Below are 25,259 nucleotides of genomic sequence, written 5' to 3'. Positions count from 1 at the left end.
CTGTTACAACTACACCTGTTCTTACCACCACCCTAGCTGATACTACAACATTGGCTGCTACAACTACACCTGTTCTTACCACCACCATAGCTGATACTACAACATTGGCTGCTACAACTACAGCTGTTCCTACAACCACCATAGCTGATACTACAACATTGGCTGTTACAACTACACCTGTTCTTACCACCAACATAGCTGATACTACAACATTGGCTGCTACAACTACAGCTGTTCCTACCACCACCGTAGCTGATACTACAACATTGGCTGCTACAACTACACCTGTTCCTACCACCACCCTAGCTGATACTACAACATTGGCTGTTACAACTACACCTGTTCTTACCACCACCCTAGCTGATACTACAACATTGGCTGCTACAACTACAGCTGTTCCTACCACCACCGTAGCTGATACTACAACATTGGCTTCTACAACTACAGCTGTTCCTACCATCACCATAGCTGATACTACAACATTGGCTGTTACAACTACACCTGTTCTTACCACCACCCTAGCTGATACTACAACATTGGCTGTTACAACTACACCTGTTCCTACCACCAGCATAGCTTATACTACAACATTGGCTGCTACAACTACAGCTGTTCCTACCACCACCATAGCTGATACTACAACATTGGCTGCTACAACTACACCTGTTCCTATCACCACCATAGCTGATACTACAACATTGGCTGCTACAACTACAGCTGTTCCTACCACCACCATAGCTGATACTACAACATTGGCTGCTACAACTACACCTGTTCTTACCACCACCATAGCTGATACTATAACATTTGCTGCTACAACTACAGCTGTTCCTACCACCACCATAGCTGATACTACAACATTGACTGCTACAACTACAGCTGTTCTTACCACCCTAGATGATACTACAACATTGGCTGTTACAACACTGGCTGTTACAACTACACCTGTTCTTACCACCACCATAGCTGATACTACAACATTGGCTGCTACAACTACAGCTGTTTCTACCACCACCCTAGCTGATACTACAACATTGGCTGTTACAACTACACCTGTTCTTACCACCACCCTAGCTGATACTACAACATTGGCTGTTACAACACTGGCTGTTACAACTACACCTGTTCCTACCACCGCCAAAGCTGATACTACAACACAGGCTGCTACAACTACGCTTGTTCCTACTACATCATCAATTGATACAACCTCAAACATTCATTCAACTTCAGCAACTACTGCAGTTCCCACAGCTACAGGTACAACACAACTAGGGACTAATTTATTAATTATTAAATTTTTAACACACAGGGTAACTTGTTACATATATTATGTACCTATTACATTTCAAATGAAACTCCCAAACCTGTGTAGTTACCGGTATATCATGTAGGCTATTTCAACTACATACATATTTTCTTAGTTATTTGCCCATTTCTACTAACAATTTTGGGCTCTTTGCAATTCATTTAATCTATTTAGTGGTTTATCTATGACATGCGCAGTTCACAAAAGAGTATATGATACAATATACAACACACTTATTTAATCTTTTGTTGCAAGAAACTAGCCTGGCTATCACCAGACCCGTTCTCAAAAGATAATTGGTCTAGGAATGCTTTTTTCTCTTCTGCTTTTCAAGGGCCGTAACCAGCAGTGTGAAATTAAACTCCAGCAATGGGCAGCTAGTGACAAACTGAGACGTCTCCCTCTTGTTACATATGGCACGAAAATAATGTTCATAACGACTGCTTAAGGCCTTTTCCGTCAGATTTTATGTCGTTTATGCCGATTTAAATTAAATTAATTTCTGATCAATATTGTGTGCAAATTTAAACCTGTCGGTTGCTCTTTAATGCCAAGTCTGCGCCCGTCTGGTAGAGTTAAAAATGGTTCCTAATCATGAGAGGCCAGGCTCTCTTCATGAAGTGAAACGAAGTAGTGAGTCTGGTATTATCAGGCTAGTATATTGCCATTCAACTAAGAATATCGAGATATGACTTTTGGTCCATTTTGGCCAGCTCTACTTTTTCAGATTGGCCCATTTTTAGTTGGTAATTAAAAGTTCAAGATTTGCATATGAAGGAGGAAATAACCTTATGTCCGGTTCACGGTAGGATTTTGGCAATGCACCGAACTCTCCATATTTAACAAAGCCAAGATAAAAATGTTTTTCAATTCTATGCCATCTTTAATTCATGCTGTAATACAGTACACTGCAATGCACAAAAATGAACCTTCATCATTCACCACTAACACTACAGCAGTAACATGTTCTCTTCCTGTTACAGCGCCATTACAGACCTCAACAACAGCTCCTACATCCACTATAACACCACCACCATCTACATCAGCAGCTGCTACAACATCTGGTCCAATAACTTCATCAGCATCCGTCACAACTGTAATCCCAACTACTACAGCAGATACTACCACATATGCCCCTTCTTCAACACCTGTTTCAACATCTATCCCTGCAACAACAGCAGATACTACCACATATGCCCCTTCTTCAACACCTGTTACAACATCTATCCCTGCAACAACAGCAGATACTACCACATATGCCCCTTCTTCAACACCTGTTACAACATCCATCCCTGCAATAACAGCAGGCACTACCACATATGCCCCTTCTTCAACACCTGTTACAACATCCATCCCTGCAATAACAGAAGGCACTACCACATATGGACCTTCTTCAACACCTGTTACAACATCCATCCCTGCAATTACAGCAGGCACTACCACATATGGACCTTCTTCAACACCTGTTACAACATCCATCCCTGCAATAACATCAGGCACTACCACATATGCCCCTTCTTCAACACCTGTTACAACATCCATCCCTGCAATAACAGCAGGCACTACCACATATGCCCCTTCTTCAACACCTGTTACAACATCCATCCCTGCAATAACAGCAGGCACTACCACATATGCCCCTTCTTCAACACCTGTTACAACATCCATCCCTGCAATAACAGCAGATACTACCACATATGGACCTTCTTCAACACCTGTTACAACATCTGTCTCTGCAACAACAGCAGATACTACCACATATGCACCTTCTTCAACACCTGTTACGACATCTTTCTCTGCAACAACAGCAGATACTACCACATATGCCCCTTCTTCCACACCTGTTACAACATCTATCTCTGCAACAACAGCAGATACCACCACACATGCACCTTTGACAACAACAGTCACTGACATAACTGCCACAATGTCAGCAGCTACAACTACATTAGCAGATGCTATATCTACCCCTATTGCTACATCAACAGCTAATACAGAGGCAACATCTAAATCTACGACAAATGCACCCTCTACATACCCTGTTACAACATCTGAATCTACAACAAAAGAAGAAACAACAACAGTTGGACCCTCTACAACAGATGCTGGTACAATAAGCCCATCTACATCTATTGCCACAACCTCTGCCTCTTCAACAACTCCAGCTGCTGTGTCAACATCACAATCTGCAACATCTACAGACTCTCTTGACATCTCAACAGCACCTGTTACAACTACATCTAATCCTACAACTACTTCAGCTTCTACGTCCACTTCTACAACAGCTGATGTTGCCACAACAACATCAGAGGATACTACAACATCTGACGCTGTCACTACATCAGCATCTGGTACAACATCTAACTGAACACCCTATAGCTGATGACACAACTACATGAATTGTTACTGCATGATTCTACTGTATCAGTATCTTTTAAGTATATATACTCTTTTGATCCTGTGAGGGAAATTTAGTCTCTGCATTTATCTTACATATATCACCTGTTCATCACGGTGAGACAACAAGGGTGACAACTTGCCTTATGTTAGCTTCTCTGTTCATGACCACCTCTTGACCGTGCCTTCTTGATAACCCCAATGAAATGCTCTCGAAGGTTGTTCTGTTGCTGGTGATTTTGGTTTTGACGGTACATAGGTTTGGTTGATGATTGGCCGTTGTGTGAAATCCCCTACCTATAGCAGAAAGAATTGATCTCTCCTGTGTATTTGAAATTCCTTTTGGATAGTAGTTCGGTTCTGTGGTTAGCATCTATATCAGCTAAATTCTCACCTTTGTCTGCAGGATTATTTGCAGTTGTCAGAGGACAAAAGATATAAAAAAAGAAAGATATCTCATGTGTCACACAGTTTATTATGACCACTACACTAGTGAAATGCCAGTCATATAGGTTTAATCAGTTTTGTTGATGATTTTCGTTTTGATCTGTCACTCACGCGCCGCACAGCCCCAAAATGAGGGTAGAACAGACACAGTTTTCGGTGAATATTTAGGGTGACCAAATTGTTTTGTATGTTGGTCTCATGGGACCATCTCAACCCATCCCATAACCATTCATATGCGGTATAGCACCACCTAGTTAAAATGAAAAAGCAAAAGCATACAAGAAATTAATTTATGTGTAGATTTAGTGACTGTACACCAATCGGCGGTGTAGATGTTGGTGTTGAGCGAAGGGTTGCACACACTGAACAGACACACACATACACGCTCACTCACACATGCACATGCACACACACAGGCATGCTCACACACAGACATGCACACATATACTAACACATATACTTACACACTTAAACACACACATATACTCACACACTTAATAAAACACACATAAAAACACACGCACGCATACACACAAACACACTTAAACACACACACACACACAAGCGAACACACACACACACACACACTTGTTTGCACACACTTTACTGTCACACTGATTATTCGTCACAACTGGGACATATATATGAGATCTCTTTATGTGTTGTTGGCAGAGAAGCACACACAAAAGCAAACACACACATGCACACACTCATTTACATACACAAAAGTTGCAAGAGTAAAGGATGAAGTAGGAGATGAAGGCATAATGATACACACACATACACACACACACACACACAGACACACATGCATGCATGCATGCAGGCATACACACACAAGCGTGCACACACATACACACAAAACGACACATAAACACACACTCATACACACACCCCATCACCCCCTTCACACACACACACACACACACACACAAACACAGAGAACCACACATATACACAAAAGCAAACACACACATACACACACTCAATAACATACACAAACATTGCAAAAGTAGGGGATGGAGTAGGAAATTAAGACAAATTGGGAAGCGTTTATTTTTGCAGCGAGACTTTGCAGGCGAGAATGAAAAATGCACTGTACTGTTATTCCAAGGCTTCTTATGTTTTTTTATTCTTCCAGGATTGATATACTTAGAAATTAAGTAAAATACTCTGATATATTAATTAACAACTAAAAATAATTTCTCACATAGACTTATGTAACCGGAGTTTTGTTGAATCTGCGCGGTTTAGCCCTGCACATGCCCGGACTTTGTACTCGGGAATAGCAGCACCTCAGATCGGGAGTCGAGCGTATTGACAATCGAGCTAAAAGCCCAGGCTGCTAGCTTTCATGCCGGCACTGCTGTACTGGTACACAGCATTATGTACCTATTACATTTCAAATGAAACTCCCAAACCTGTGTAGATACAGGTATATCTTGTAGGCTATTTCAACTACATTCATATTTTATTCGTTTTTTTGTCCATTTCTACTAACAAGAAGAACCTTTCTGTTAGTTTCTGATGTTTACCCTCAAAGCTAAACAATTGTAAACTGTTTTAATTCATTGCCTAGATTGTCTTAGTGGTCGGTGTATTTGCAGACTTAAAAACATGTTTTTTTTTAAACAAGTAGCTTAATACTAAACTTACCTCATCATTTCTGCATTTATTTCTTCTTGCATTTTTTTCTCTCTCAACTTCTCCATTCTCTCTTGTTATACAGTGACTTGCCCCCCTAATTCAGACTTTTTGGAGTGTGGTCCGTCATGCGTTCCCACCTGCCAGAAGCCCAAGATTAGCTCCAGTATCTGCACTTTGAACTGTGTCAGCGGCTGTTTCTGTAGACCAGGCTTCGTGCTTTCAGGAAAACGGTGTGTTGCCGTTGATAACTGTGGCTGTCTGGATGAAAACAACAACTACTATGAGGTATAATCAAGACAGAAATATTACCTTTGTTGTCTTTAAGCTATCTTACTGTAGGCTTTTTCTTATTTTTCTGATATGAAATCCAAACAAACTTGTTTGTCCATCAGCCCGGAGAGGTTGTGTTTGGGGATGGCTGCTCCAAGCTGTGTCGCTGTGCTGGAAACTACACTCTCTCCTGCGTGGGCAACACCTGTGCTCCCACTGATGAGTGCCGACAGGTCAATGGAGTCCCTGGATGTTATCCTAAAGGTATTTTTTTTAAAGAAAATCTGGTTCTGAACGTTATTAAGTTTCTGAGATTTTGTGCGACGTCCTTTAATTTTTGGTATCTAGTAACAAGCTGTTTTCACCCACAGGCACCTCCACCTGTGTTGCCACTGGTGATCTTCACTACACCACCTTTGATAAGCAGAAATACGACTTCATGGGCAACTGCACCTATCTGATGTCCAAACCATGCAACACGACTGGTCTGCCACACTATGAGGTCCACGTGTCCAATGAGAACCGCAACAAGAACCAGAGAGTCAGCTACGCATCAGCGGTGCATGTATACGTCCGTGGAATGACCATATACGTCCTTAAAGGAGGAACCGTGCGGGTAAGATATTGGGAGCAAGTAGTACACAGCTATTGAAAGTAGAAGTGCCAATATCCATGCAGAATGTTTTCACTCTTAACTCTTCCTTCAGGATTTTTTGATGAAGTTCTGCTCAAATGTCTCATTTGCAGTGGTTCAACATTGTACATAAAGTAATAGTGGTCCATATTTGTATGAAGTGTGTGGTTGTCTCTTCACTGTCTTCTCTCTGTGTATCCCCCAGATCAATGGGACCAATGTGAACCTGCCTGTGAACCCAGCTGCAGACGTTTCTGTCTACAAGTCTGGAAAACATTACACCGTGGCCATGAGTTTTGGAGTGACTGTTCGCTACGATGGCAACAACTTAATGGACATCAAAGTGATTGCAGCGTGAGTAAAAATCTAAGTAATAGTTGATGCTCGTACATTGATTCGGTATTTTTCAGGTGGATGCCAATACCATAAAGCTGGTTTTACTGGAAAAAATCAGCTGTTTTATCTTGCTCTGATATATAAACTGAAACAAAAAATGGTTTTATTCCATAGGTACAAAGAGAAGCTTTGCGGCCTTTGTGGAGATTATGACGGCAACCCCAAGGATGACTTCCGTACGCCCGCGGGCAAACTTGTGACAAAACCGAATGACTTTGGAAATAGCTGGAACTCTGACCCAGAGTAAGAGTTTACAGAGAGCACCATAGCAACTTCCCAAACTTTTAACACATGACATATACATGTAATTATGCATACAGAAGTACTTTAACTTATGCAGATACATGGTAGTTAGACCCACAGTAATATATGAAGAAAGCCATTCACATTGGCCACTTGTTAATATATTTACCATACAAATCTACCAATGATTCTATTTTGTACACACAGATGCATCAAATCTCCTGAGGTGCCTGTACCTGGTTGTACACCAGACAAACAGGATAAATATGAGAAACCTGCCCTCTGTGGATTCATACTGGAAAGCAATGGACCATTCACTATGTGCCACCCCAAGGTTAATCCCAACGTGAGTAAAAGCACGTCCATTATGAGAAATTGCTTATTTTAAAGTGTCAATTTTGTTGTAGAACTTAAAAACACTTTAGGTGCTTGAATTTAGCTAACAATATGTTTGATATTGGTGTGTGTTCTGATTTGCCTCAGAGCTACTTCAAGGACTGCATGTTTGACGTGTGTGAGCTGGATGGACTGCACTCTGCCCTGTGTGAGGCCATAGAGGCCTATGTGAATGAGTGTCAGGATCGTGGAGTCACCATCGGATCATGGAGAAACAGCACCTTCTGCAGTTAGTCTCCATCACCCTCATATTGTTGGTGGTTCAGTACATTTATTGAGAACAAATAATAATTATTTTCTTCTTTTTTTCTATCAACAGCCCTGACCTGCCCTCCCAACAGCCACTTTGAGTCCTGTGCTTCACCCTGCCAGCCTAGCTGTGTCACACCTTCCCCAGGCCGATGTAGTGGACCGTGTGCAGAGGGGTGTGTGTGTGACCCAGGATACTTTCTCAGCGCTGGCAAGTGTGTCAGGAAAAACAGCTGTGGATGCCAACACACCAATGGCCAGTACTACCAGGTGAATACACCAATGCAATGACTGGTTTATTTTCTTATTAGTGATTATTTGTGATTATTTGTATTAGTGGTTATTCTGTATTTCCCCCAAAATATATCATTCTCCTCTTCCTAGTTCAGCTGATATAATGCAGTACATTGTCATCTATGTTAAATGATTATTTTTTCTTTTCATTTTCAGCCTGGAGAGGAGTGGTACACCTCCAACTGTGAGCTGAAGTGCAGGTGCAATCCTCCCTCTGTCAGCTGCAGTGATGGAGAGTGTCCCCGTTCACAGGAGTGTAGCGTCCAGGGAGGACTTCTGGGCTGCTACCCCATTGCTGAGTGTAAGTTGTTTTTATTTGATAAGTGAAGATCTTTCTGTTAGTCTCTGGTGTTTACCCTCAAAGCTAAACAATTGTAAACCGTTTTAATTCATTGCCTAGATTGTCTTAGTGGTCGGTGTATTTGCAGACTTAAAAACATGTTTTCTTAAACAAGTAGCTTAATACTAAACTTACCTCATCATTTCTGCATTTATTTCTTCTTGCATTTTTTTCTCTCTCAACTTCTCCATTCTCTCTTGTTATACAGTGACTTGCCCCCCTAATTCAGACTTTTTGGAGTGTGGTCCGTCATGCGTTCCCACCTGCCAGAAGCCCAAGATTAGCTCCAGTATCTGCACTTTGAACTGTGTCAGCGGCTGTTTCTGTAGACCAGGCTTCGTGCTTTCAGGAAAACGGTGTGTTGCCGTTGATAACTGTGGCTGTCTGGATGAAAACAACAACTACTATGAGGTATAATCAAGACAGAAATATTACCTTTGTTGTCTTTAAGCTATCTTACTGTAGGCTTTTTCTTATTTTTCTGATATTAAATCCAAACAAACTTGTTTGTCCATCAGCCCGGAGAGGTTGTGTTTGGGGATGGCTGCTCCAAGCTGTGTCGCTGTGCTGGAAACTACACTCTCTCCTGCGTGGGCAACACCTGTGCTCCCACTGATGAGTGCCGACAGGTCAATGGAGTCCCTGGATGTTATCCTAAAGGTATTTTTTTTAAAGAAAATCTGGTTCTGAACGTTATTAAGTTTCTGAGATTTTGTGCGACGTCCTTTAATTTTTGGTATCTAGTAACAAGCTGTTTTCACCCACAGGCACCTCCACCTGTGTTGCCACTGGTGATCTTCACTACACCACCTTTGATAAGCAGAAATACGACTTCATGGGCAACTGCACCTATCTGATGTCCAAACCATGCAACACGACTGGTCTGCCACACTATGAGGTCCACGTGTCCAATGAGAACCGCAACAAGAACCAGAGAGTCAGCTACGCATCAGCGGTGCATGTATACGTCCGTGGAATGACCATATACGTCCTTAAAGGAGGAACCGTGCGGGTAAGATATTGGGAGCAAGTAGTACACAGCTATTGAAAGTAGAAGTGCCAATATCCATGCAGAATGTTTTCACTCTTAACTCTTCCTTCAGGATTTTTTGATGAAGTTCTGCTCAAATGTCTCATTTGCAGTGGTTCAACATTGTACATAAAGTAATAGTGATCCATATTTGTATGAAGTGTGTGGTTGTCTCTTCACTGTCTTCTCTCTGTGTATCCCCCAGATCAATGGGACCAATGTGAACCTGCCTGTGAACCCAGCTGCAGACGTTTCTGTCTACAAGTCTGGAAAACATTACACCGTGGCCATGAGTTTTGGAGTGACTGTTCGCTACGATGGCAACAACTTAATGGACATCAAAGTGATTGCAGCGTGAGTAAAAATCTAAGTAATAGTTGATGCTCGTACATTGATTCGGTATTTTTCAGGTGGATGCCAATACCATAAAGCTGGTTTTACTGGAAAAAATCAGCTGTTTTATCTTGCTCTGATATATAAACTGAAACAAAAAAAGGTTTTATTCCATAGGTACAAAGAGAAGCTTTGCGGCCTTTGTGGAGATTATGACGGCAACCCCAAGGATGACTTCCGTACGCCCGCGGGCAAACTTGTGACAAAACCGAATGACTTTGGAAATAGCTGGAACTCTGACCCAGAGTAAGAGTTTACAGAGAGCACCATAGCAACTTCCCAAACTTTTAACACATGACATATACATGTAATTATGCATACAGAAGTACTTTAACTTATGCAGATACATGGTAGTTAGACCCACAGTAATATATGAAGAAAGCCATTCACATTGGCCACTTGTTAATATATTTACCATACAAATCTACCAATGATTCTATTTTGTACACACAGATGCATCAAATCTCCTGAGGTGCCTGTACCTGGTTGTACACCAGACAAACAGGATAAATATGAGAAACCTGCCCTCTGTGGATTCATACTGGAAAGCAATGGACCATTCACTATGTGCCACCCCAAGGTTAATCCCAACGTGAGTAAAAGCACGTCCATTATGAGAAATTGCTTATTTTAAAGTGTCAATTTTGTTGTAGAACTTAAAAACACTTTAGGTGCTTGAATTTAGCTAACAATATGTTTGATATTGGTGTGTGTTCTGATTTGCCTCAGAGCTACTTCAAGGACTGCATGTTTGACGTGTGTGAGCTGGATGGACTGCACTCTGCCCTGTGTGAGGCCATAGAGGCCTATGTGAATGAGTGTCAGGATCGTGGAGTCACCATCGGATCATGGAGAAACAGCACCTTCTGCAGTTAGTCTCAATCACCCTCATATTGTTGGTGGTTCAGTACATTTATTGAGAGCAAATAATAATTATTTTCTTCTTTTTTTCTATCAACAGCCCTGACCTGCCCTCCCAACAGCCACTTTGAGTCCTGTGCTTCACCCTGCCAGCCTAGCTGTGTCACACCTTCCCCAGGCCGATGTAGTGGACCGTGTGCAGAGGGGTGTGTGTGTGACCCAGGATACTTTCTCAGCGCTGGCAAGTGTATCAGGAAAAACAGCTGTGGATGCCAACACACCAATGGCCAGTACTACCAGGTGAATACACCAATGCAATGACTGGTTTATTTTCTTATTAGTGATTATTTGTGATTATTTGTATTAGTGGTTATTCTGTATTTCCCCCAAAATATATCATTCTCCTCTTCCTAGTTCAGCTGATATAATGCAGTACATTGTCATCTATGTTAAATGATTATTTTTTCTTTTCATTTTCAGCCTGGAGAGGAGTGGTACACCTCCAACTGTGAGCTGAAGTGCAGGTGCAATCCTCCCTCTGTCAGCTGCAGTAAAGGAGAGTGTCCCCGTTCACAGGAGTGTAGCGTCCAGGGAGGACTTCTGGGCTGCTACCCCATTGCTGAGTGTAAGTTGTTTTTATTTGATAAGTGAAGATCTTTCTGTTAGTCTCTGGTGTTTACCCTCAAAGCTAAACAATTGTAAACTGTTTTAATTCATTGCCTAGATTGTCTTAGTGGTCGGTGTATTTGCAGACTTAAAAACATGTTTTTTTTTAAACAAGTAGCTTAATACTAAACTTACCTCATCATTTCTGCATTTATTTCTTCTTGCATTTTTTTCTCTCTCAACTTCTCCATTCTCTCTTGTTATACAGTGACTTGCCCCCCTAATTCAGACTTTTTGGAGTGTGGTCCGTCATGCGTTCCCACCTGCCAGAAGCCCAAGATTAGCTCCAGTATCTGCACTTTGAACTGTGTCAGCGGCTGTTTCTGTAGACCAGGCTTCGTGCTTTCAGGAAAACGGTGTGTTGCCGTTGATAACTGTGGCTGTCTGGATGAAAACAACAACTACTATGAGGTATAATCAAGACAGAAATATTACCTTTGTTGTCTTTAAGCTATCTTACTGTAGGCTTTTTCTTATTTTTCTGATATTAAATCCAAACAAACTTGTTTGTCCATCAGCCCGGAGAGGTTGTGTTTGGGGATGGCTGCTCCAAGCTGTGTCGCTGTGCTGGAAACTACACTCTCTCCTGCGTGGGCAACACCTGTGCTCCCACTGATGAGTGCCGACAGGTCAATGGAGTCCCTGGATGTTATCCTAAAGGTATTTTTTTTAAAGAAAATCTGGTTCTGAACGTTATTAAGTTTCTGAGATTTTGTGCGACGTCCTTTAATTTTTGGTATCTAGTAACAAGCTGTTTTCACCCACAGGCACCTCCACCTGTGTTGCCACTGGTGATCTTCACTACACCACCTTTGATAAGCAGAAATACGACTTCATGGGCAACTGCACCTATCTGATGTCCAAACCATGCAACACGACTGGTCTGCCACACTATGAGGTCCACGTGTCCAATGAGAACCGCAACAAGAACCAGAGAGTCAGCTACGCATCAGCGGTGCATGTATACGTCCGTGGAATGACCATATACGTCCTTAAAGGAGGAACCGTGCGGGTAAGATATTGGGAGCAAGTAGTACACAGCTATTGAAAGTAGAAGTGCCAATATCCATGCAGAATGTTTTCACTCTTAACTCTTCCTTCAGGATTTTTTGATGAAGTTCTGCTCAAATGTCTCATTTGCAGTGGTTCAACATTGTACATAAAGTAATAGTGGTCCATATTTGTATGAAGTGTGTGGTTGTCTCTTCACTGTCTTCTCTCTGTGTATCCCCCAGATCAATGGGACCAATGTGAACCTGCCTGTGAACCCAGCTGCAGACGTTTCTGTCTACAAGTCTGGAAAACATTACACCGTGGCCATGAGTTTTGGAGTGACTGTTCGCTACGATGGCAACAACTTAATGGACATCAAAGTGATTGCAGCGTGAGTAAAAATCTAAGTAATAGTTGATGCTCGTACATTGATTCGGTATTTTTCAGGTGGATGCCAATACCATAAAGCTGGTTTTACTGGAAAAAATCAGCTGTTTTATCTTGCTCTGATATATAAACTGAAACAAAAAATGGTTTTATTCCATAGGTACAAAGAGAAGCTTTGCGGCCTTTGTGGAGATTATGACGGCAACCCCAAGGATGACTTCCGTACGCCCGCGGGCAAACTTGTGACAAAACCGAATGACTTTGGAAATAGCTGGAACTCTGACCCAGAGTAAGAGTTTACAGAGAGCACCATAGCAACTTCCCAAACTTTTAACACATGACATATACATGTAATTATGCATACAGAAGTACTTTAACTTATGCAGATACATGGTAGTTAGACCCACAGTAATATATGAAGAAAGCCATTCACATTGGCCACTTGTTAATATATTTACCATACAAATCTACCAATGATTCTATTTTGTACACACAGATGCATCAAATCTCCTGAGGTGCCTGTACCTGGTTGTACACCAGACAAACAGGATAAATATGAGAAACCTGCCCTCTGTGGATTCATACTGGAAAGCAATGGACCATTCACTATGTGCCACCCCAAGGTTAATCCCAACGTGAGTAAAAGCACGTCCATTATGAGAAATTGCTTATTTTAAAGTGTCAATTTTGTTGTAGAACTTAAAAACACTTTAGGTGCTTGAATTTAGCTAACAATATGTTTGATATTGGTGTGTGTTCTGATTTGCCTCAGAGCTACTTCAAGGACTGCATGTTTGACGTGTGTGAGCTGGATGGACTGCACTCTGCCCTGTGTGAGGCCATAGAGGCCTATGTGAATGAGTGTCAGGATCGTGGAGTCACCATCGGATCATGGAGAAACAGCACCTTCTGCAGTTAGTCTCCATCACCCTCATATTGTTGGTGGTTCAGTACATTTATTGAGAACAAATAATAATTATTTTCTTCTTTTTTTCTATCAACAGCCCTGACCTGCCCTCCCAACAGCCACTTTGAGTCCTGTGCTTCACCCTGCCAGCCTAGCTGTGTCACACCTTCCCCAGGCCGATGTAGTGGACCGTGTGCAGAGGGGTGTGTGTGTGACCCAGGATACTTTCTCAGCGCTGGCAAGTGTATCAGGAAAAACAGCTGTGGATGCCAACACACCAATGGCCAGTACTACCAGGTGAATACACCAATGCAATGACTGGTTTATTTTCTTATTAGTGATTATTTGTGATTATTTGTATTAGTGGTTATTCTGTATTTCCCCCAAAATATATCATTCTCCTCTTCCTAGTTCAGCTGATATAATGCAGTACATTGTCATCTATGTTAAATGATTATTTTTTCTTTTCATTTTCAGCCTGGAGAGGAGTGGTACACCTCCAACTGTGAGCTGAAGTGCAGGTGCAATCCTCCCTCTGTCAGCTGCAGTAAAGGAGAGTGTCCCCGTTCACAGGAGTGTAGCGTCCAGGGAGGACTTCTGGGCTGCTACCCCATTGCTGAGTGTAAGTTGTTTTTATTTGATAAGTGAAGATCTTTCTGTTAGTCTCTGGTGTTTACCCTCAAAGCTAAACAATTGTAAACTGTTTTAATTCATTGCCTAGATTGTCTTAGTGGTCGGTGTATTTGCAGACTTAAAAACATGTTTTTTTTTAAACAAGTAGCTTAATACTAAACTTACCTCATCATTTCTGCATTTATTTCTTCTTGCATTTTTTTCTCTCTCAACTTCTCCATTCTCTCTTGTTATACAGTGACTTGCCCCCCTAATTCAGACTTTTTGGAGTGTGGTCCGTCATGCGTTCCCACCTGCCAGAAGCCCAAGATTAGCTCCAGTATCTGCACTTTGAACTGTGTCAGCGGCTGTTTCTGTAGACCAGGCTTCGTGCTTTCAGGAAAACGGTGTGTTGCCGTTGATAACTGTGGCTGTCTGGATGAAAACAACAACTACTATGAGGTATAATCAAGACAGAAATATTACCTTTGTTGTCTTTAAGCTATCTTACTGTAGGCTTTTTCTTATTTTTCTGATATTAAATCCAAACAAACTTGTTTGTCCATCAGCCCGGAGAGGTTGTGTTTGGGGATGGCTGCTCCAAGCTGTGTCGCTGTGCTGGAAACTACACTCTCTCCTGCGTGGGCAACACCTGTGCTCCCACTGATGAGTGCCGACAGGTCAATGGAGTCCCTGGATGTTATCCTAAAGGTATTTTTTTTAAAGAAAATCTGGTTCTGAACGTTATTAAGTTTCTGAGATTTTGTGCGACGTCCTTTAATTTTTGGTATCTAGTAACAAGCTGTTTTCACCCACAGGCACCTCCACCTGTGTTGCCACTGGTGATCTTCACTACACCACCTTTGATAAGCAGAAATACGACTTCATGGGCAACTGCACCTATCTGATGTCCAAACCATGCAACACGACTGGTCTGCCACACTATGAGGTCCACGTGTCCAATGAGAACCGCAACAAGAACCAGAGAGTCAGCTACGCATCAGCGGTGCATGTATACGTCCGTGGAATGACCATATACGTCCTTAAAGGAGGAACCGTGCGGGTAAGATATTGGGAGCAAGTAGTACACAGCTATTGAAAGTAGAAGTGCCAATATCCATGCAGAATGTTTTCACTCTTAACTCTTCCTTCAGGATTTTTTGATGAAGTTCTGCTCAAATGTCTCATTTGCAGTGGTTCAACATTGTACATAAAGTAATAGTGGTCCATATTTGTATGAAGTGTGTGGTTGTCTCTTCACTGTCTTCTCTCTGTGTATCCCCCAGATCAATGGGACCAATGTGAACCTGCCTGTGAACCCAGCTGCAGACGTTTCTGTCTACAAGTCTGGAAAACATTACACCGTGGCCATGAGTTTTGGAGTGACTGTTCGCTACGATGGCAACAACTTAATGGACATCAAAGTGATTGCAGCGTGAGTAAAAATCTAAGTAATAGTTGATGCTCGTACATTGATTCGGTATTTTTCAGGTGGATGCCAATACCATAAAGCTGGTTTTACTGGAAAAAATCAGCTGTTTTATCTTGCTCTGATATATAAACTGAAACAAAAAATGGTTTTATTCCATAGGTACAAAGAGAAGCTTTGCGGCCTTTGTGGAGATTATGACGGCAACCCCAAGGATGACTTCCGTACGCCCGCGGGCAAACTTGTGACAAAACCGAATGACTTTGGAAATAGCTGGAACTCTGACCCAGAGTAAGAGTTTACAGAGAGCACCATAGCAACTTCCCAAACTTTTAACACATGACATATACATGTAATTATGCATACAGAAGTACTTTAACTTATGCAGATACATGGTAGTTAGACCCACAGTAATATATGAAGAAAGCCATTCACATTGGCCACTTGTTAATATATTTACCATACAAATCTACCAATGATTCTATTTTGTACACACAGATGCATCAAATCTCCTGAGGTGCCTGTACCTGGTTGTACACCAGACAAACAGGATAAATATGAGAAACCTGCCCTCTGTGGATTCATACTGGAAAGCAATGGACCATTCACTATGTGCCACCCCAAGGTTAATCCCAACGTGAGTAAAAGCACGTCCATTATGAGAAATTGCTTATTTTAAAGTGTCAATTTTGTTGTAGAACTTAAAAACACTTTAGGTGCTTGAATTTAGCTAACAATATGTTTGATATTGGTGTGTGTTCTGATTTGCCTCAGAGCTACTTCAAGGACTGCATGTTTGACGTGTGTGAGCTGGATGGACTGCACTCTGCCCTGTGTGAGGCCATAGAGGCCTATGTGAATGAGTGTCAGGATCGTGGAGTCACCATCGGATCATGGAGAAACAGCACCTTCTGCAGTTAGTCTCCATCACCCTCATATTGTTGGTGGTTCAGTACATTTATTGAGAACAAATAATAATTATTTTCTTCTTTTTTTCTATCAACAGCCCTGACCTGCCCTCCCAACAGCCACTTTGAGTCCTGTGCTTCACCCTGCCAGCCTAGCTGTGTCACACCTTCCCCAGGCCGATGTAGTGGACCGTGTGCAGAGGGGTGTGTGTGTGACCCAGGATACTTTCTCAGCGCTGGCAAGTGTGTCAGGAAAAACAGCTGTGGATGCCAACACACCAATGGCCAGTACTACCAGGTGAATACACCAATGCAATGACTGGTTTATTTTCTTATTAGTGATTATTTGTGATTATTTGTATTAGTGGTTATTCTGTATTTCCCCCAAAATATATCATTCTCCTCTTCCTAGTTCAGCTGATATAATGCAGTACATTGTCATCTATGTTAAATGATTATTTTTTCTTTTCATTTTCAGCCTGGAGAGGAGTGGTACACCTCCAACTGTGAGCTGAAGTGCAGGTGCAATCCTCCCTCTGTCAGCTGCAGTGATGGAGAGTGTCCCCGTTCACAGGAGTGTAGCGTCCAGGGAGGACTTCTGGGCTGCTATCCCATTGCTGAGTGTAAGTTGTTTTTATTTGATAAGTGAAGATCTTTCTGTTAGTCTCTGGTGTTTACCCTCAAAGCTAAACAATTGTAAACCGTTTTAATTCATTGCCTAGATTGTCTTAGTGGTCGGTGTATTTGCAGACTTAAAAACATGTTTTCTTAAACAAGTAGCTTAATACTAAACTTACCTCATCATTTCTGCATTTATTTCTTCTTGCATTTTTTTCTCTCTCAACTTCTCCATTCTCTCTTGTTATACAGTGACTTGCCCCCCTAATTCAGACTTTTTGGAGTGTGGTCCGTCATGCGTTCCCACCTGCCAGAAGCCCAAGATTAGCTCCAGTATCTGCACTTTGAACTGTGTCAGCGGCTGTTTCTGTAGACCAGGCTCCGTGCTTTCAGGAAAACGGTGTGTTGCCGTTGATAACTGTGGCTGTCTGGATGAAAACAACAACTACTATGAGGTATAATCAAGACAGAAATATTACCTTTGTTGTCTATAAGCTATCTTACTGTAGGCTTTTTCTTATTTTTCTGATATTAAATCCAAACAAACTTGTTTGTCCATCAGCCCGGAGAGGTTGTGTTTGGGGATGGCTGCTCCAAGCTGTGTCGCTGTGCTGGAAACTACACTCTCTCCTGCGTGGGCAACACCTGTGCTCCCACTGATGAGTGCCGACAGGTCAATGGAGTCCCTGGATGTTATCCTAAAGGTATTTTTTTTAAAGAAAATCTGGTTCTGAACGTTATTAAGTTTCTGAGATTTTGTGCGACGTCCTTTAATTTTTGGTATCTAGTAACAAGCTGTTTTCACCCACAGGCACCTCCACCTGTGTTGCCACTGGTGATCCTCACTACACCACCTTTGATAAGCAGAAATACGACTTCATGGGTAACTGCACCTATCTGATGTCCAAACCATGCAACACGACTGGTCTGCCACACTATGAGGTCCACGTGTCCAATGAGAACCGCAACAAGAACCAGAGAGTCAGCTACGCATCAGCGGTGCATGTATACGTCCGTGGAATGACCATATACGTCCTTAAAGGAGGAACCGTGCGGGTAAGATATTGGGAGCAAGTAGTACACAGCTATTGAAAGTAGAAGTGCCAATATCCATGCAGAATGTTTTCACTCTTAACTCTTCCTTCAGGATTTTTTGATGAAGTTCTGCTCAAATGTCTCATTTGCAGTGGTTCAACATTGTACATAAAGTAATAGTGGTCCATATTTGTATGAAGTGTGTGGTTGTCTCTTCACTGTCTTCTCTCTGTGTATCCCCCAGATCAATGGGACCAATGTGAACCTGCCTGTGAACCCAGCTGCAGACGTTTCTGTCTACAAGTCTGGAAAACATTACACCGTGGCCATGAGTTTTGGAGTGACTGTTCGCTACGATGGCAACAACTTCATGGACATCAAAGTGATTGCAGCGTGAGTAAAAATCTAAGTAATAGTTGATGCTCGTACATTGATTCGGTATTTTTCAGGTGGATGCCAATACCATAAAGCTGGTTTTAATGGAAAAATCAGCTGTTTTATCTTGCTCTGATATATAAACTGAAACAAAAAATGGTTTTATTCCATAGGTACAAAGAGAAGCTTTGCGGCCTTTGTGGAGATTATGACGGCAACCCCAAGGATGACTTCCGTACGCCCACGGGCAAACTTGTGACAAAACCGAATGACTTTGGAAATAGCTGGAACTCTGACCCAGAGTAAGAGTTTACAGAGAGCACCATAGCAACTTCCCAAACTTTTAACACATGACATATACATGTAATTATGCATACAGAAGTACTTTAACTTATGCAGATACATGGTAGTTAGACCCACAGTAATATATGAAGAAAGCCATTCACATTGGCCACTTGTTAATATATTTACCCTACAAATCTACCAATGATTCTATTTTGTACACACAGATGCATCAAATCTCCTGAGGTGCCTGTACCTGGTTGTACACCAGACAAACAGGATACATATGAGAAACCTGCCCTCTGTGGATTCATACTGGAAAGCAATGGACCATTCACTATGTGCCACCCCAAGGTTAATCCCAACGTGAGTAAAAGCACGTCCATTATGAGAAATTGCTTATTTTAAAGTGTCAATTTTGTTGTAGAACTTAAAAACACTTTAGGTGCTTGAATTTAGCTAACAATATGTTTGATATTGGTGTGTGTTCTGATTTGCCTCAGAGCTACTTCAAGGACTGCATGTTTGACGTGTGTGAGCTGGATGGACTGCACTCTGCCCTGTGTGAGGCCATAGAGGCCTATGTGAATGAGTGTCAGGATCGTGGAGTCACCATCGGATCATGGAGAAACAGCACCTTCTGCAGTTAGTCTCAATCACCCTCATATTGTTGGTGGTTCAGTACATTTATTGAGAGCAAATAATAATTCTTTTCTTCTTTTTTTCTATCAACAGCCCTGACCTGCCCTCCCAACAGCCACTTTGAGTCCTGTGCTTCACCCTGCCAGCCTAGCTGTGTCACACCTTCCCCAGGCCGATGTAGTGGACCGTGTGCAGAGGGGTGTGTGTGTGACCCAGGATACTTTCTCAGCGCTGGCAAGTGTGTCAGGAAAAACAGCTGTGGATGCCAACACACCAATGGCCAGTACTACCAGGTGAATACACCAATGCAATGACTGGTTTATTTTCTTATTAGTGATTATTTGTGATTATTTGTATTAGTGGTTATTCTGTATTTCCCCCAAAATATATCATTCTCCTCTTCCTAGTTCAGCTGATATAATGCAGTACATTGTCATCTATGTTAAATGATTATTTTTTCTTTTCATTTTCAGCCTGGAGAGGAGTGGTACACCTCCAACTGTGAGCTGAAGTGCAGGTGCAATCCTCCCTCTGTCAGCTGCAGTGATGGAGAGTGTCCCCGTTCACAGGAGTGTAGCGTCCAGGGAGGACTTCTGGGCTGCTACCCCATTGCTGAGTGTAAGTTGTTTTTATTTGATAAGTGAAGATCTTTCTGTTAGTCTCTGGTGTTTACCCTCAAAGCTAAACAATTGTAAACCGTTTTAATTCATTGCCTAGATTGTCTTAGTGGTCGGTGTATTTGCAGACTTAAAAACATGTTTTTTTTTAAACAAGTAGCTTAATACTAAACTTACCTCATCATTTCTGCATTTATTTCTTCTTGCATTTTTTTCTCTCTCAACTTCTCCATTCTCTCTTGTTATACAGTGACTTGCCCCCCTAATTCAGACTTTTTGGAGTGTGGTCCGTCATGCGTTCCCACCTGCCAGAAGCCCAAGATTAGCTCCAGTATCTGCACTTTGAACTGTGTCAGCGGCTGTTTCTGTAGACCAGGCTTCGTGCTTTCAGGAAAACGGTGTGTTGCCGTTGATAACTGTGGCTGTCTGGATGAAAACAACAACTACTATGAGGTATAATCAAGACAGAAATATTACCTTTGTTGTCTTTAAGCTATCTTACTGTAGGCTTTTTCTTATTTTTCTGATATTAAATCCAAACAAACTTGTTTGTCCATCAGCCCGGAGAGGTTGTGTTTGGGGATGGCTGCTCCAAGCTGTGTCGCTGTGCTGGAAACTACACTCTCTCCTGCGTGGGCAACACCTGTGCTCCCACTGATGAGTGCCGACAGGTCAATGGAGTCCCTGGATGTTATCCTAAAGGTATTTTTTTTAAAGAAAATCTGGTTCTGAACGTTATTAAGTTTCTGAGATTTTGTGCGACGTCCTTTAATTTTTGGTATCTAGTAACAAGCTGTTTTCACCCACAGGCACCTCCACCTGTGTTGCCACTGGTGATCCTCACTACACCACCTTTGATAAGCAGAAATACGACTTCATGGGTAACTGCACCTATCTGATGTCCAAACCATGCAACACGACTGGTCTGCCACACTATGAGGTCCACGTGTCCAATGAGAACCGCAACAAGAACCAGAGAGTCAGCTACGCATCAGCGGTGCATGTATACGTCCGTGGAATGACCATATACGTCCTTAAAGGAGGAACCGTGCGGGTAAGATATTGGGAGCAAGTAGTACACAGCTATTGAAAGTAGAAGTGCCAATATCCATGCAGAATGTTTTCACTCTTAACTCTTCCTTCAGGATTTTTTGATGAAGTTCTGCTCAAATGTCTCATTTGCAGTGGTTCAACATTGTACATAAAGTAATAGTGGTCCATATTTGTATGAAGTGTGTGGTTGTCTCTTCACTGTCTTCTCTCTGTGTATCCCCCAGATCAATGGGACCAATGTGAACCTGCCTGTGAACCCAGCTGCAGACGTTTCTGTCTACAAGTCTGGAAAACATTACACCGTGGCCATGAGTTTTGGAGTGACTGTTCGCTACGATGGCAACAACTTCATGGACATCAAAGTGATTGCAGCGTTAGTAAAAATCTAAGTAATAGTTGATGCTCGTACATTGATTCGGTATTTTTCAGGTGGATGCCAATACCATAAAGCTGGTTTTAATGGAAAAATCAGCTGTTTTATCTTGCTCTGATATATAAACTGAAACAAAAAATGGTTTTATTCCATAGGTACAAAGAGAAGCTTTGCGGCCTTTGTGGAGATTATGACGGCAACCCCAAGGATGACTTCCGTACGCCCACGGGCAAACTTGTGACAAAACCGAATGACTTTGGAAATAGCTGGAACTCTGACCCAGAGTAAGAGTTTACAGAGAGCACCATAGCAACTTCCCAAACTTTTAACACATGACATATACATGTAATTATGCATACAGAAGTACTTTAACTTATGCAGATACATGGTAGTTAGACCCACAGTAATATATGAAGAAAGCCATTCACATTGGCCACTTGTTAATATATTTACCATACAAATCTACCAATGATTCTATTTTGTACACACAGATGCATCAAATCTCCTGAGGTGCCTGTACCTGGTTGTACACCAGACAAACAGGATACATATGAGAAACCTGCCCTCTGTGGATTCATACTGGAAAGCAATGGACCATTCACTATGTGCCACCCCAAGGTTAATCCCAACGTGAGTAAAAGCACGTCCATTATGAGAAATTGCTTATTTTAAAGTGTCAATTTTGTTGTAGAACTTAAAAACACTTTAGGTGCTTGAATTTAGCTAACAATATGTTTGATATTGGTGTGTGTTCTGATTTGCCTCAGAGCTACTTCAAGGACTGCATGTTTGACGTGTGTGAGCTGGATGGACTGCACTCTGCCCTGTGTGAGGCCATAGAGGCCTATGTGAATGAGTGTCAGGATCGTGGAGTCACCATCGGATCATGGAGAAACAGCACCTTCTGCAGTTAGTCTCAATCACCCTCATATTGTTGGTGGTTCAGTACATTTATTGAGAACAAATAATAATTCTTTTCTTCTTTTTTTCTATCAACAGCCCTGACCTGCCCTCCCAACAGCCACTTTGAGTCCTGTGCTTCACCCTGCCAGCCTAGCTGTGTCACACCTTCCCCAGGCCGATGTAGTGGACCGTGTGCAGAGGGGTGTGTGTGTGACCCAGGATACTTTCTCAGCGCTGGCAAGTGTGTCAGGAAAAACAGCTGTGGATGCCAACACACCAATGGCCAGTACTACCAGGTGAATACACCAATGCAATGACTGGTTTATTTTCTTATTACTGATTATTTGTATTAGTGGTTATTCTGTATTTCCCCCAAAATATATCATTCTCCTCTTCCTAGTTCAGCTGATATAATGCAGTACATTGTCATCTATGTTAAATGATTATTTTTTCTTTTCATTTTCAGCCTGGAGAGGAGTGGTACACCTCCAACTGTGAGCTGAAGTGCAGGTGCAATCCTCCCTCTGTCAGCTGCAGTAAAGGAGAGTGTCCCCGTTCACAGGAGTGTAGCGTCCAGGGAGGACTTCTGGGCTGCTACCCCATTGCTGAGTGTAAGTTGTTTTTATTTGATAAGTGAAGATCTTTCTGATAGTCTCTGGTGTTTACCCTCAAAGCTAAACAATTGTAAACTGTTTTAATTCATTGCCTAGATTGTCTTAGTGGTCGGTGTATTTGCAGACTTAAAAACATGTTTTTTTTTAAACAAGTAGCTTAATACTAAACTTACCTCATCATTTCTGCATTTATTTCTTCTTGCATTTTTTTCTCTCTCAACTTCTCCATTCTCTCTTGTTATACAGTGACTTGCCCCCCTAATTCAGACTTTTTGGAGTGTGGTCCGTCATGCGTTCCCACCTGCCAGAAGCCCAAGATTAGCTCCAGTATCTGCACTTTGAACTGTGTCAGCGGCTGTTTCTGTAAACCAGGCTTCGTGCTTTCAGGAAAACGGTGTGTTGCCGTTGATAACTGTGGCTGTCTGGATGAAAACAACAACTACTATGAGGTATAATCAAGACAGAAATATTACCTTTGTTGTCTTTAAGCTATCTTAGGCTTTTTCTTATTTTTCTGATATTAAATCCAAACAAACTTGTTTGTCCATCAGCCCGGAGAGGTTGTGTTTGGGGATGGCTGCTTCAAGCTGTGTCGCTGTGCTGGAAACTACACTCTCTCCTGCGTGGGCAACACCTGTGCTCCCACTGATGAGTGCCGACAGGTCAATGGAGTCCCTGGATGTTATCCTAAAGGTATTTTTTTTTAAAGAAAATCTGGTTCTGAACGTTATTAAGTTTCTGAGATTTTGTGCGACGTCCTTTAATTTTTGGTATCTAGTAACAAGCTGTTTTCACCCACAGGCACCTCCACCTGTGTTGCCACTGGTGATCCTCACTACACCACCTTTGATAAGCAGAGATACGACTTCATGGGCAACTGCACCTATCTGATGTCCAAACCATGCAACACGACTGGTCTGCCACACTATGAGGTCCACGTGTCCAATGAGAACCGCAACAAGAACCAGAGAGTCAGCTACGCATCAGCGGTGCATGTATACGTCCGTGGAATGACCATATACGTCCTTAAAGGAGGAACCGTGCGGGTAAGATATTGGGAGCAAGTAGTACACAGCTATTGAAAGTAGAAGTGCCAATATCCATGCAGAATATTTTCACTCTTAACTCTTCCTTCAGGATTTTTTGATGAAGTTCTGCTCAAATGTCTCATTTGCAGTGGTTCAACATTGTACATAAAGTAATAGTGGTCCATATTTGTATGAAGTGTGTGGTTGTCTCTTCACTGTCTTCTCTCTGTGTATCCCCCAGATCAATGGGACCAATGTGAACCTGCCTGTGAACCCAGCTGCAGACGTTTCTGTCTACAAGTCTGGAAAACATTACACCGTGGCCATGAATTTTGGAGTGACTGTTCGCTACGATGGCAACAACTTCATGGACATCAAAGTGATTGCAGCGTGAGTAAAAATCTAAGTAATAGTTGATGCTCGTACATTGATTCTGTATTTTTCAGGTGGATGCCAATACCATAAAGCTGGTTTTACTGGAAAAATCAGCTGTTTTATCTTGCTCTGATATAGAAACTGAAACAAAAAATGGTTTTATTCCATAGGTACAAAGAGAAGCTTTGCGGCCTTTGTGGAGATTATGACGGCAACCCCAAGGATGACTTCCGTACGCCCACGGGCAAACTTGTGACAAAACCGAATGACTTTGGAAATAGCTGGAACTCTGACCCAGAGTAAGAGTTTACAGAGAGCACCATAGCAACTTCCCAAACTTTTAACACATGACATATACATGTTATTATGCATACAGAAGTACTTTAACTTATGCAGATACATGGTAGTTAGACCCACAGTAATATATGAAGAAAGCCATTCACATTGGCTACTTGTTAATATATTTACCATACAAATCTACCAATGATTCTATTTTGTACACACAGATGCATCAAATCTCCTGATGTGCCTGTACCTGG

General features: G+C 42.0%; 1 protein-coding gene across 1 annotated transcript; it reads left to right on the top strand.

Moving 5' to 3' along the window:
- The first annotated feature begins 3,233 nt into the window (after window positions 1-3,233).
- Window positions 3,234-25,023, top strand: LOC143139531 (IgGFc-binding protein-like). The gene is made up of 55 exons (XM_076300114.1): window positions 3,234-3,414; window positions 3,529-3,657; window positions 5,880-6,082; window positions 6,190-6,331; window positions 6,439-6,683; window positions 6,907-7,055; window positions 7,212-7,340; window positions 7,548-7,686; window positions 7,824-7,965; window positions 8,056-8,255; window positions 8,436-8,580; window positions 9,387-9,631; window positions 9,855-10,003; window positions 10,160-10,288; window positions 10,496-10,634; window positions 10,772-10,913; window positions 11,127-11,203; window positions 11,384-11,528; window positions 11,778-11,980; window positions 12,088-12,229; window positions 12,337-12,581; window positions 12,805-12,953; window positions 13,110-13,238; window positions 13,446-13,584; window positions 13,722-13,863; window positions 13,954-14,153; window positions 14,334-14,478; window positions 15,287-15,531; window positions 15,755-15,903; window positions 16,060-16,188; window positions 16,396-16,534; window positions 16,672-16,813; window positions 17,027-17,103; window positions 17,284-17,428; window positions 17,676-17,878; window positions 17,986-18,127; window positions 18,235-18,479; window positions 18,703-18,851; window positions 19,007-19,135; window positions 19,343-19,481; window positions 19,619-19,760; window positions 19,851-20,050; window positions 20,231-20,375; window positions 21,184-21,428; window positions 21,652-21,800; window positions 21,956-22,084; window positions 22,292-22,430; window positions 22,568-22,709; window positions 22,800-22,999; window positions 23,170-23,314; window positions 23,564-23,766; window positions 23,869-24,010; window positions 24,119-24,363; window positions 24,587-24,735; window positions 24,891-25,023. Exons 1-55 carry the CDS (start codon window positions 3,234-3,236, stop codon window positions 25,021-25,023), a joined length of 8,865 nt encoding a protein of 2,954 aa, XP_076156229.1.
- The last annotated feature ends 236 nt before the right edge of the window (window positions 25,024-25,259 follow it).

This window comes from Alosa pseudoharengus, unplaced genomic scaffold, assembly GCF_046254945.1.
Source record: "Alosa pseudoharengus isolate Yale_2024_CS ecotype anadromous, Long Island Sound unplaced genomic scaffold, YU_APseudo_1.1 YU_APseudo_1.1_scf_22, whole genome shotgun sequence".
In the NCBI taxonomy this organism is placed as follows: Eukaryota; Metazoa; Chordata; class Actinopteri; order Clupeiformes; family Clupeidae; genus Alosa; species Alosa pseudoharengus.
The sequence above is the reverse complement of the archived record's forward strand: the minus strand, read 5'-3'. Positions and strand labels throughout refer to the sequence as shown.